This window comes from Peromyscus californicus, unplaced genomic scaffold (genome assembly GCF_007827085.1).
Source record: "Peromyscus californicus insignis strain IS unplaced genomic scaffold, ASM782708v3 Scaffold_15__1_contigs__length_86483966, whole genome shotgun sequence".
NCBI classification, from domain to species: Eukaryota; Metazoa; Chordata; class Mammalia; order Rodentia; family Cricetidae; genus Peromyscus; species Peromyscus californicus.
In genome coordinates, this window is record NW_026294447.1 from 11,373,406 (window position 1) to 11,387,464 (window position 14,059).

The window sequence follows — 14,059 nt, forward strand, 5'->3', positions numbered from 1 at the left end:
TCAAGATGACATGTAAGTTCATATAAGTTCTAGGCAAAAACCAAGGTAACCTAAGATAACTTTTTTCATAATTTGATTTTCTTATGCAGTTTTGTTGGGATTTTCTTTGCTTCCATATGGATTATTTTGTAAAGGTAGAGTATTAAAAATTATTATTATCCAAGTAAGAGATCAGTGCAGTGATTTCTAGAAAATGTAAGCAAACATTTTTGTGCATAAGATACTTAGGCATGTAGTCATACTTCACCACCTAGAAATTAAAAGTTTCTTTGAATTTTCGTTAATATTTTATGCCGTCCTTATTTGAGTTCCACTAGGCAAGAGATAGAAGGTGACTGTAGCTTGAGTTTTCTCCAGTCCCGCCCAGGCTCGCAGCCACTCAGACCCAAATAAACACACAGATGCTTATTTTTTTTTTTTTTTTTTTTTTTACTGTTTCTTAATAATTTTCTGGATTTATATCTTTTCAAGCAAACGAATACTTTTATTAACATGTAAGATTTTGTTTTTCAAACATGGTAGGGGTTTTGACCTCAAATGCTTCTCAGGTCTGCTTCTCAATACACTTATAGCTTGACTACATATGAACCTTGAAGACGCCTCTTCTCCAAGTTTAGGGTCCACTGCAGACAGTTCCAAGTTTTCCTTCCCAGCCCACAAAGGGCTTTGCAGGGATCTTCATTTTATTCCCAGGATCTCCTCAAATATATGGGGATAAAATACCAACTTGTACAGACTAACAAGACCTCATCTCCCATTCTGGGTTCCATTTCATTTAGAAATGAGTTAGGCTGTCCAAACTCACCAGACAGGTTACAATAGATAGTGGAGCACATAAAATTTAAATTTTGCACAAAATACATCTCTCCTCCTTTGGTCTCACACAGAAATTAAAGCCCCCCAATAGAAACAATACTATCCTCCGACCCTTCTCCCAGGTCATCAGTCCTAGCCATGGAAGGCCCATCCGCAGTCCCAGATGAAGTCTGGTCCCTTCTTCTGCCATTGCTGCATGGAGTGGTCTTCTAGAATTAATGCAGCTCCTTCAGAACTTCCAGAGCCGGTGAGCTCCAACTCGAGTCTCAAAGTGTCACAGGGACCCAAAGTTCCAGGGAGCTATCAGGCCACCCAAGAAAGAGCAAACCACCTCAAAATGCATGAACAACAACCAAAGCCCAGGAACGATCGTCATTCGACTGCCACAAGGGCTTACAATCTAGGCCCTAATTCCCGTATGTGAGCGCATTTTCCAAATTAAAGTTATTTCCCCCAAACAAACATTAAAAAAAGAACCACTGAATAATCAAAAACTCATATCGAGGTCGTCAACCGCAGACCGTAGCAGAAACGTAGTGTCAGTGAGAACAGAGTGAAGACAGAGGGTGGGGGGAAAGAAAAAAGAAAAGAAAAAAGGGAAAACAAAAGGCTCTCTGGTTTCAGCTTCTCCAGGGTGTCATGTCAGCCAATCGCCATCACTCGACCAGAATCCATTGGCTGGAAACCGCCGCGGCCCGCTCACGACGACTCGCTCTTCTCTATCCGCCGCACCAGCTGCACCAGCATCTCGGCCATCTTCGCCATCTCCTGCGCCTTCTCCTCGGCCTTCTCGGCCCTGGGGCCGCGGGGCTCGGCGCCTCCCGCGCCCTGCAGGTGGTTGAGCGCGCTCTCCTCGGAGGCCTCCACCTGCGTCTTGATCTGGATCAGCATATTGTCCATCTCCCACAGCTTGCCCCGGTTGCGCACGGGCGCGCGCCCGCGCTCGCGCGTCAGCGACGCGATGTCCTCGCGCATCTCGTGGATGACGGGCAGCAGAAACTGCTCGAAGTCCTCCTCGGGCTCCAGCACCTCCACCTCCTCGGGCTCCGCCAGCTCCACCGCGTCCAGGGGCCGCATCTCCGCCGCTCTGCTCGTCTGCGGGACACTCAGGAACCGAGCTCCGGCCGAGTCCTCAAAACTTCCGCCGCTGCCCAACTTTCCGCCCAGGAGACGCCACGGAGACTGGCGACTGCCGAGCAGACGAGCGGCGAACAAAATCACAGATGCTTATTTTAATTAAAACTGTTTGGCCTAGTGGCTCAGGCTTCTTGCTAGCTAGATCTTATACTTAAATTAACCCATAATTCTTATTTATATCTAGCCATGTGGCTTGGTACCTTTTCTCAGTTCTGCCTTCACATCTTGCTTCCTCTGTGTCTGGCTAGCAACTCCTCACTCAGCCTTCCTCTTCCCAGAATTCTCTTCTCTGCTTGTCCCGCCTATACTTCCTGCCTGGCTACTGGCCAATCAGTATTTTGTTTATTAACCAATCAGAGCAACACATTCACAGCATACAGAGTGATATCCACAGCAGGTGACTCTTGTCCTTGTTACCTGCTTCTCTCTCTTCTAAAATGGAGAGCAGGAACTCTAGAGTTAAAGCTCTATGTGTACTTTGTTGTCCTTATGCAAAGCAAGTCCTTTTATGGAGGGCATGTGTTTTCCAAGGAGACGGCCACCCACTCAAGGTAGATAACGAGACATCCCTGCTATACTGATGCCATTGTTGAACTTAGCCTTCATTTATAAAATTATATACATCTTAAATTCATAATATATTCTGCTAAAACTGCGGGGAGACTCCTCATTATTTGCATCTTTTCCATTACTCAATTACAGATTTCACCTATTTTCTATACACACCCTTGTTTCTATGCCTTAACCCGAATGTAGTCTTCTAAGAGTGGTTGGTTTTGGAGACTCCTCATTCTGTCATCTCTTAAGGCTGGCATGCCTTGTGTTTGCTAGTACACACATGTGGTAGTGACTGCCATGTTCTGGCATTTCCTCTGGCTTTCCTGTCCTAGTAGTTTTTCCTTAAATATTTCACTGCTCTGTATGGCACAATCACTTTCCACCTTGCCACTTTGTTCCTGGTTCCCAGTTGACTTCACACGAGTTCTGATAAACAAGATTATTTTGCACCTAAGTTATTACTGAAAGTTTGAGAGATGGCAATATTTAAGTTTGAAGCCCAGTAATTACTAATCTCCTTAAATGAAAGGAAGCCCCCTTCATTTTTTTCCTTTCCCCTTGTCTTCTGTGAACACCTGACTTCCTGGACATGGCTTTTGTCCTACAGGTAAATGGGATATTTGAGCTCAGAAGTGTTCTTTTAACCATAACTCCCATCCAGCTGGCTGATTTAGAACTCTTCCTCTGTGCCTACTTTTTGGACAGTACAAATACTCACATCTTCTAAAGCCAGTTCTTCAGCTGCACCTGGATGTCCTCTGCTCCATCTTTCCTGCCCACCGGAGTTGATCTTCTAAGCTCACTAGTCACTTTGATTCTCCTGGCCGAGTTCTCTGCTGTGTGTGTCCACAGAGAACTTCTGAGTAGCAGCACTGTGATCTTCGGTCTCTGTTCCTGGGGCTGTGAGGTGGTGCTCGTGGAGAAAAAGCACACGGTGGTGCCTGCGCTGTCTGCTGCAGAGTGGACCTGAATCAGCGCTGTTGTGGTCTTGTGTTTTCCTCAGTCATCATTGTCCTCTTTTCCTTGATGATTCTTGACTTTAGCATCCCTTCTCAGTCACTGACGGTCATAACTAACGCTGTTAGAGTTAGACCACTGTAGATGAAGTCACTTTATTTCACCATCCCAACTCACTAATTCACGGTTACGCAGACTCACCACTAACTCTTCTTTTTAGTATCAAAGCATGAGTTTCTCACTTTAAGTCTCTGGATTCTTCAAGACCATCCACTTTGGTGTTGTTAGAAATTTGTAACTGTCAGTTTTGTTTTCCACACCACCCTACGATTTATATATTTTCATAAAATCCACACACATGCTTAATTTTCACTCACAGTAAAATGATAATAGCTCTCACTTAAGTCTTTAATCCTGCCCTGTCTTTCCAGCTCCATCTTCCTTAAATAAGTTTCTTAAAAGAGCTGTCATTTGCTGCCATCCCATCGTCATTTGTTATTTATGTTTTCAGGTTTTTGTTTGTTTGTTTTAAATCTGGTTTCCGCACTACTTATTGATCCTGAACTTCTACTCTGGAATATCACAGTGCCCTAGGATTTGGTCCTTGTACTCCATGTCCTCATTATTACACTCACCTATGTAGTTTTACTCCTCTGTTTGCCTTTTACAAACACATCCTAAATTGTTCCTTTGCTACCGCTCTTTACTTGTTGACTGAGACACTATGATCTTTCCTTCTTATGTCCTTGTCACTTTCACATCACTGACACTGCAGACAGAATTCTGCCTGTCTGACTACCCATACTTCTATCTGTCCTGTATCATTTTTCTAACTCTCTGATAAATATCTCTGTTTACATGACCTCCAGGTACCGTGCATTCAGTGAGTATAAGGCTGACCTTTTAGCTTTCTTTTGAATTGTCTTTTCTTCCTTTGTTTAGTGATTCTCTTGTCATATCTTGGCCCAGTTACCTAAAGAAGTCCAGATTGCTTGGCCCTCCTCCTAAGTCCTGCATTCAGTCTGTTGGTGAATCGTGTTCATTTTGCTCCCAAGTGCTCCTGATTCATGCAGGTCCTCTGCTGGACCGTTACCTGCTGCTGCACTCATCCTTCTCACTGTCCTTCTGGTGGAGCATGCTCAGGCATGCATCATCACTGTAGCATGGCTGTCTGTCACTGGTTTTAGTCTCCAGTTGATTTCTTCTTCTGGGAATTTCATGAGAGACTGAGTTTGGTGTTTTGCCTCTGGCCTTGTATCAGAGAGTAATTATCTCAATGTACTGCTTAATAAACAGGTGCAAAAATGTTAAGTAGAAGTTTGATGGAGAAGAGAGGAATTATTCTTAAGCATAGCAGAATTAGTCCTTAAACCCTTAATTGCAAAGTGTTGATGAACATACATGTGAGTAGGGGTGTATTTCCATACATGTGCGAGACAGCCATAATCCATGGGCTACTGGGTTCGGAGATTAATTACAGAAAGAACTGATGTGGTGAACCTGAGCCATGAGGAAAATCATTATAGGTTTTGTTTTTGTTTTTGTTTTTGTTTTTAGAAGAAAACTTTATAGCTTCAAAAATGGTAATGTACAATTGTGTGTGATGGCAAATATGGTATTGTTATTCTTTTTATTACATTTATTATTTCTATTGTTCAGGGAAATATAAATGAGTTTTCTTCAGCTATCCACAAAACACAGTGGGATAGATCATAATTTGAAACATGTATTGGTATGCAAATGCAGAAATTATGCGTGCTGAAATAATAAAAATACCTAGAATAATAATACATAGTGATTGCTGAGTTCAATTGTGTGCAAGACACTGACACATGGCCAGCGATGCGCATGTTCAGTTTTGTTCAGTGATGCTGCAGGCATTCAGGAACCTGCTTTTTCACAAAGAGGAAACTGAGGTGTTTGCCTTTTGCCATCAGGGAGCTAGTGTGGTGCAGAGGCTGGACTATCAGCCAAACTCCAAATCAGTGCCCTGACCAGTGGCATCTCAGCCCCTGGTCTACTCCTCTTCACGTGCTCTTTGGCTTTCTTTTCTCTTGTTCTTATTTGTAACCAGGTGAAGCCACAAATTCATAGTACAATGCTAACATAATTTGTCTGTACCACACATTTCTTACCTCAAAATATCATCCATATTCCTAGTCTCCAAATTAGAAGATTGACATCATGATATCTATAAACTATTATCCTCAAAGGCAAGCATTATTTTAAATCAGATATTTTTAAAGTTATTTTCATAATTTTTTAAATTCAAGACAGTTGTCTGTGTTTGACCACCTTTGATGACCTGTATTTATTTCATTTTTCATTATTTGTTGTGTGTGGTGTGTGCATATATACTTGTTCATGTGTATGTACCTGTGTGGGTGGGTGCATACGTACTTGTGGAAGCTGGAAGGGACATCAAATGTCTTTATCACTTTCCACATGGTGTGTGTGTGTGTGTGTGTGTGTGTGTGTGTGTGTGTGGCAGGAGGTCCCCCACTTGGCTAGATTGGCTAGCCAATGAGCTCTGGGCATCTTCCTGTGTCTACGCCACCCCTACTTCGTCATTACGATTACTGACACACCACCATCATGTCCAGCTTTTCCATGGCTTCTAAAGACCCAAATTCAGGTCGTCATGCTTACCAGGCCAGCGCTTTACCCAATGAGCCACCTCTCCAGCCTCATTATTTAAGACAAAGGTTAGTTATTTTATTTATGAGAGAAAACGGCTCTTTTTGTAAGTCTTACATTGTCCTGAAACACATGTATAAATACAAATGTATACATACATAAATAAAACTTTAGTATTGGTGTACACTTGCTGTACATAAATCTACTTCACATATATATTTGCATGAATGAGACTATACACAGGCAAAACGCATACCCTGTTTAACAACAGAATTCAAGGCTTTCTTCCATAAGACAGTTGTTATGCAGAAAACTACAAAATCAGAAGCAGCCTTTAAGCATAGACAGAAAAAGAATAAAACAAGCTTTATTTCTTGAGGTAAGGAAATGTTTTAAATATAATCAAACAAAAGAACAACATATGTCTCTTGAGAAATCACTTAGCTTTCTTTCCATTCCATAGACATGATGTGGAAAATGAGCAGATTAACCCTCACAGATAAGAGTACTTCTTACATCCTTAACCTTTCATAAAGGTTATTTTTATCCATGTTTCAGTAAAGATGTCTTGGATGTTCAGTGCTTTGGATGAGTGAGACTTTGGGGTGCTGTCCAGCTAGCTGTATTGTGACCACCAAGAGCTTCTGTATGATTCCTAAGCTCAGGCAGAAGCCTGGCTGGCTGAGGTTTTCACATAGTTCCCATTACTAAGGAAACCAGTCGTTTTGTCTGAACATGCTCTGAATGGGTGTCTCATTTGAAGTCTGGTGCTCAAACCATGAGGATTGCATTATGGAGCCAAGAAAGAAATGAGGGGAACAAAAACTATTTGGAAATGCCAGCAAGCATTTACAAAACGTCGCACTGTAATAACGTTCCACGAGACAGAAGGTGCATTTATTTTTTGCCGCATTCCAGGTTATTTGAGTGTTATAAAAGCACATTCCTTTGCCTGCCCACGTAATCAAAACAAGCAAAGCAGATTCTCTCCTGACTTGTTCTTAATTCCCACCCTTGTTAGGGTCTCACTGAGAACTGTGCCATATAGCATGGGATGGTCAGAATATGGATTCTCATATTAGTGGAGACTTGTTCTGTTGTCTTCGTAAGTAAATGGTGTGGTACTATCTCTGCCAGTAAACAAACACATGTTCAAAGTCAGACTGCAGCGTGCAGTCTCCAAATTGTCACTGTTAAATTCAGAATGGCTTCTGCAAACCAATGCCTGGTGCTTGATAATGCGCAGTGATTGGATGTGGAGTGAGAGAACAATGCTCCCGGGAGGGTCCTCTGTCTTGGAGCTCCCACCAACACACAGATGCTAACTGTGTGTGCGTGTGTGTGTGTGTGTGTGTGTGTGTGTGTGTGTGTGTGTGTGTGTATTCGGCCTCAAAGGAGGGATTTATGGAACTCTGCATTCAGCTTTCTCCTTATATCTTTTCCCTACCGGTATTTTGACCTGGCCACTTAACATCCCATTAAAGATGTTTCAAGTGCTATAGTGAAACCCATTCCAAGGAGAAATAGGACTACAGACTCGGAGAAGAGGCCTCAGTACGTTGAGCTACTTCCTTGCTTTCAGATTCATCCAGATGGAGAAATTAATAAGCTTTGTACATGATTTGCTGTTTTGCTACTTAATCAACAGCCATCGCAGTTGGGTGACCTCTTGGCACTGGAGTTTATGATTGAATGAGATCTTTGAACCCTGAGCGTTAGCCCTGTGCTGCAGACAGTCGCCATGTGCCTATGCCGTTCTGGTCTCTGGAGCATCCGTGTCATACAAAGGTGCTAAGGGAGTGAAAACCTGGAAACATCGGAGTGCAAGCAGTTTCTTCCTTTCATGGATCCTTACAGATCAATAGAAGAAGCTTAATAAATGTGAAAAGCCAACGGCTGTGTTGGAGAGCCTTATTTTTTAATCCCCATGTGTGGCACTTATCTGTAATCCCAGAGCTCTGAAGCAGAAGAAAGAGAAACGTGAGTTCGAAGCAGCCTGAGGTGAAAATGAAAGTTGGGGGATTTTCTTGTTGGTTTTCAGATTCTTTTTTCTTTTAGTCATTTAAAATACATTGCCATTTACACACTTTTACTAAATATGTATTTTAAATATATACCTTTTTAAAATCTGGATTTTTTTTATTACACTCAATTTATGTATTTGTGTGTGTGTGTGTGTGTGTGTGTGTGTGTATGCACCATTTCTCAAAGCATGTTTGACAGTCAAAGGAGACCTTGAATGAATGAGTTTTCTCCTTCTACCATGCAGGCCCTGGGAATTGAACTCACGACTGTCAGGGTTAGCCATAGACTCCTTTACCTGCTGAGCCCTATACTTTTTTCATATTTCTATCAGATCAATTTAAAAATCCCAAACAGTAGGATTGACTAAGTATGCCAGTTAGTGTTTGTTGACTTAAACTAGAGTCACCTAGGAGGAGGGGCCTTCAACTGAGAGATCGCCTCCATCAGATTGGCCTGTAGGCATTTCTGTGGGAGTATTTTCTTGATTAGTGATGAATGTAGGGGTGCCAGTCCAAATGCTGGTGGTGACGCCCTGGGCAGCTGGTCTTAGGTTAGATAAAAAAACAAACAAACAAAAAAAACCAAGTGGAGCAAGCCATGAAGAGTAAGCCAGTAAGCAGTGTCCTTCTGTGGTTTTTCCTTCAGTTCCTTCTTCCATTTTCCTGCCTTGAGTTCCTGCTTTGGCTTCATTTGATGGGAGACTATAACCTGTAAAATAAATCCTGTTCTCCCCAAGTTGCTTTTGTCAGTGTTTTATCACAATCACAAGTAAACTAAGGCAGTAAGGGTAAATTAAGTTCTTTTCTAGGCAGTAAATGAGGAATGCCTAGCATCACTCAAAGCCGCTCGATTTGAATCCATGAACAAAAGGAAGTTTATTCGCAGGAAAGTACACAAATACTTATCCTATCACTAATACCCTCAGTAGTTCTGATTACGAGTCTTCAATTCATTTAGCAGTGAGCAGCCTGGGGCTGCCAGCTGTTTCTCATCTGCTCTGCCTACAGAGTGTTTACTCAGACTGTGTGTTTAGCAGTTTACATACTATGGTTGCTGACAAAATTTTTCTAATGCTGAGACTTCTTGTGAAGTTTCTGTTCTCAAAATGAATATGCATTGGATTCCTTGTGGGTAATACTGTCAAGCTTTGACAGGGACCAGGATGTCTTCATTTTTTTTTTTTTTTTTTTTTTTATATTTGGTACTTAATACCCTATACCTGGGACATCTATTTTCATTGAGAAAGACGAAATTAAACTGAATTAATTTGAAAAATATATAGACAACTCACAGTTCATAGATGATCGACCATCATGATGGTTATGATAAACGGCGCTGGTGGCGGCAGAAAACTCGTGGGCCACGGCCATGACTATCAGAGTTACAAAAAGCTTTATTAGAAACAAAAAAGGGATAGAAGGGAGGAGAGCCAGGCCTGGAGAGAAAGAAATACGGTGGGAGCAGAGCAGAGAGCAGAGAGGAAACAGAGAGAGAACACAGAGAGCAGAGAGAGAGAGAGAGAGGGTGGGGGTCCGCGTCCAGCTTTTTAAGGTAGGTATGTAGTCACCCGTGCCCGCTGATGATGTAAGATGCAAGACACAAGACCCCCCAAGCTGCACATATGCCAGAGTGAGAACAGGATCCTAACACTTTAACCTGTCTTAATTGAATGTTAAATAATGGAAACAGCAAATGCTTTATGTCTTTTTGTTTTTGTTTTTGTTTTTCGAGACAGGGTTTCTCTGTGTAGCTTTGCGCCTTTCCTGGTACTCACTTGGTAGTCCAGGCTGGCCTTGAACTCACAGAGATCCGCCTGGCTCTGCCTCCCAAGTGCTGGGATTAAAGGCGTGCGCCACCAGCTTTATGTTTTTTAAAACATTCAATTAGCAAATTCTAAGTTTCCGTTGTCATTTAAATCATCTGCAACTCCTTTGGAAATTGTGTGTGTGTGTGTGTGTGTGTGTGTGTGTGTGTGTGTGTGTGTGTGTGTGTGTTGTGCATATGTGGAAAATTGTTTTTAAAGTACTGAGTCAGATCTGTTTCTCCATCTTGGCTTTGTTTGAAACTTACCACAGTTAAATTTGTGTTTCACTGTCATAATGGGAGAGCTCTCAAAATGTGTCTGAATGCCAGAAAGCATCAGATAGTCTCTATTTAATTCTATTTCTGCTAGAAGCAATAAGGTCTCTAGTCCACTGCAATAATCACACATTCTGGGTAATATTAGGCTTGCTATTATTTGCAGGAATAAATATGAAGAACTTAAATGTGTTAGTAAACCAAAATGATAATTAAAATAAGAACAGAAATTAGGTATTACAAAATTGGTTTTACATATCTATATTTGTGAAGTTAGATGCTTAGTTAGAATTGTTGGAAATAGTTATATTAGTTAGTAAGCATGTGCTTTTGATATACTGTCACATGGGATTTGCAGCATCACATTAAGGCCCCAAGTCAAAATTTACTTTCCCAGGGTAGATAAAATTATGAGAACAATTAAAACATGCTCAATTTAAGTAAGAATAAATGTCCATTTTGAAGTGTTAGATTTATAAAGAAGTCTTATTTAACTAAATGAAAATTGGTTTTGCTTCTATTTATTTTAAGTAAATAAAGGTAACTTCTAAGGCATCATAGGGATGGAACTCAGGACATCAGGCAGGGTGGCAGGTGCTTTTACAGGCCAGGCCATCTCATGAGCCCCAGTGTTAACATTCTTGGTTCACATTCAAGATTGCTTTCTTGAAAGTTATTCCAAGTTTACATGTGTCTGTTTTCTTTCATGTTCTTTCCAGCATTCATTCATTCACACATCCATTCTTGGATTAATTCAGTCATATAAGAAATGCATTTAAGCTGGGCATGGTGGCACACACCTTTAATCCAAGCACTTGGGATGCAGTGGCAGGTGGATCTCTGAGTTGAAACCAGGCAGGTCTATAATCTAGTTCTAGGACAGCCAGGGCTACACAGGGAAACCCTGCCCTGAAAAACAAATATAAATAAACAAATAAATAAATAAATAAATAAATAAATAAATAAATAAATAAATAATTCGAATACCTGTCCAATTGTTGCTCTAGGTGTTTTAAATATACAGGCTGACAGAAAACATGTTGACTGATCTGCAATTTGCTGGGAGAGATGTGGACAAATTAGTCAATTATAAACTTGCAGATAAATGAGTCCAACACCAGTATGCATTGTTTTAGAAATTATAATAGTGTAATATCAAGTGAATCATAAAGAGACAAATAGTGATCAGAACAGTGTTAAAGAGTTAACTCTTAGCAAATGAAGTTTTAATTCAGATCTGTATACTGAAAGAGGATAAGTCATGTCAAGACACCACTGAGAACATTCCAGGGAGAGGAAAAGTGTGTGCAAAAGTCAGAGGCAAAAGTGAGCTTGGCATATGCTGAGGATAGCAAAGGCTGCTGTGGATGACAGTCAACACACAGGAAGTGAGAAAACCTGAGAGATGACTAATACAGAGCTCTCCTTTGGTCCTGCAGATCATGGGAAAGAAACAGTTTTTAACTATAAATGGGCAGCCAGTAAATATTCTTAAGTAGGGCACAGATACTTTTCTTTGTCGTGTTTTTTTTTTTTTTAATTATGTGTGTGACTATGTGTCTCTCTGTGTGTTTTTTTTCCATGTGAATGAAGGTTCCTGAGGAAACCTTAAGAGGGTATCACATGAGGCCCTTGGGATCGGGAGTTATAGGAGGTTGTGACCATGGGTCACAACATGGGTGCTGGGCACTGAACTTGGGTCCTTAAGAAGGACAGACCTACTTTTAACCTATGAGCCAAGTCCCCAGCCCAATATTTATCATTTTGTTGTTATTTTTGATTCATGATTTCGATCACTGGTAGTGTACCATGAGGAGAACTGGTAGACGATGGGTAGGAGTTGGGGAGAGGTACACGATGAGGATGAGTGACCATTGTAGCTGAAGAAATGGTAAGAATCACTAGGATTTCAAAGGCATGTTTATTTGTTTATTTGTCTATCTATCATCTATCTGTCTGTCTATCTGCCTGTCTATCTATCTATCTATCTATCTATCTATCTATCTATCTATCTGTACTGGGGGTGGTGCTTACATACCACAGAGGATGTGTTGAAGTCAGTAGAAAACTTCATTGAATCAGTTTTCTGTCCACTTTTATCTGAGTTCTGGAGATCAAATTCAGGTTATCAGGTCTGAGCAGCAAGTACCTTTATCCACTGAGCCATCTTGTCAACCTTCTAAAGTTACTTCACATTCAGACCTGAAAGGACTACTGATGAATTTTAAGGAATATACAAAATAGATGGTTTGGACAAGAAGCCCGCCTTGTGGTGCATGGTGTGGGTACCTAGGTGGTGAGGCTGTGCAGGTGGGTGGGTAGTGGTATTGTTCAGAGAGAGAGAGAGAGAGAGAAATGTTTAAATACTTTGATGTTTTCCTCAACTGTGATATGTGTGATATGAGCATATCTTTGTCCCCATTAGATCTGTTCATCTATTTCCCTAAAGGCACACTCAAATTTGCAACAAAAGGGATTTCAAGAAGTAGATAGTATAATTTTGAGCTTTTTAAAAAAAATTCAGCTGTTTTTCAGACATAAAATTATACAGCATGCAGAGGAAACACATAGTAAAAAAGCCCTGTGTTGTAAGTTCCTGGACCAAATACAGTAAGCTAGGCATTTGTCTTGAGATAAGATTTTCTAGATTCTGTCTGAGCCACAGTGACTCAGCTCATGCAGTTTTCCCTAGCTGGAGGAGGGACCCATTCAAGTGTTAAGGCCTAGCTGGATCAGAAAGAAAAACAGGACATGGTGGAAAGCAAAGAAAAGCCTTTGCCTTTTGTATTTTGTGGGAGAGGAAAGAGAGGAGCTGAGCCTGAAGCATCTGGAGAGGCTTCCTGTAAAGTCACCTTCCAGGACTTTGTAGCAGCTGAGCAGACGCGATGAACAGTACTGTTCTTTAGGTCTCTCATGAAGCATCTCTTTGCTCTTCTGTTGGTTTTATGCCACAGTGGAGCAATCTGAGCACACCACAGAGTCAGCCCAACTACTGCAAAGGTAATGTCAGGATTTAGCTTTCCTGAGCCATGAAAGGCGAGTGGCAGTGACAGGGAGAAGAGTCCCCGACCAAGAGGTTGGACTGGTTTCTGAACTCCAGGCTGAGAAGACATGTTCTTCTTTCCGGAGGGTGTTGTCGGTGGAAGCCGAGCTGAGGCTAGCAGTGCTGAAAAAGAATGAGCAGGCTCTGAGCAAACCAACGGAGGTCCAAATTCCAAGCGCAATCCGACAAAACAAACCCTACAAAAGTGGTTTCACTACAGACTATAGCTGCTGCGAATGTCAGCAGGGCAAGCAGTACCCAAGTACCCACTCAGGAGATGGCAGCTCTCCAGTGCTCTTCAGAGGTGTGAAGAGCATGCAGGTTATAGTTCAGGAGATGGCAGCTGTCCCGTGCCCTTCAGAGGTGTGAAGAGCATGTAGGTTATAGTTCAGCAGAGCTGGAGGTCAACTGGATACTCTGGATCTCTAACAGCATCCAGGAGATGTTGACACTATTCACCCACACTTTGAATTTTGAGGAGCTGGCCCATACAAAAAAATTCTTCACATCAGTGGACCCCTTTTCTCCAGTACTGAAGCAGGTGGTATTTGAAGAATTAACCTCTTTTATCTAAGAGACAATTAAATATTATTGGAATGATCCCTTAAACTATCAGATTAGATCAAAGTGCAATTGCGTAAGACTGTTCCTTTTACTAATTTTCCTGACAGTTACCCTGTAAGATGAGAAGAACAATGAACTTGTAAACAAAAGTGAGACTTTCTTTTTCACCTTTATCTATTTTTAAATAGCATGTTAAGTTCTAGGTTACCTTCAGCTCAAATCCATACATTCCACATTTTAGAT

The 14,059-nt window shown here is 41.4% G+C and overlaps 2 protein-coding genes across 5 annotated transcripts in view; one reads left to right on the top strand and one right to left on the bottom strand.

The window, feature by feature from the left end:
* The window catches only part of Immp2l (inner mitochondrial membrane peptidase subunit 2), an 868,678-nt gene that overhangs the window by 441,241 nt on the left and 413,378 nt on the right, over window positions 1-14,059 (top strand). The gene's annotated exons all lie outside the window — the stretch shown is intronic.
* On the bottom strand, window positions 464-2,039 carry LOC128110702 (MORF4 family-associated protein 1). The gene has a single exon (XM_052738399.1). The coding sequence runs from the start codon at window positions 1,891-1,893 to the stop codon at window positions 1,516-1,518; it is 378 nt and encodes a 125-aa protein (XP_052594359.1). The 5' UTR covers window positions 1,894-2,039; the 3' UTR covers window positions 464-1,515.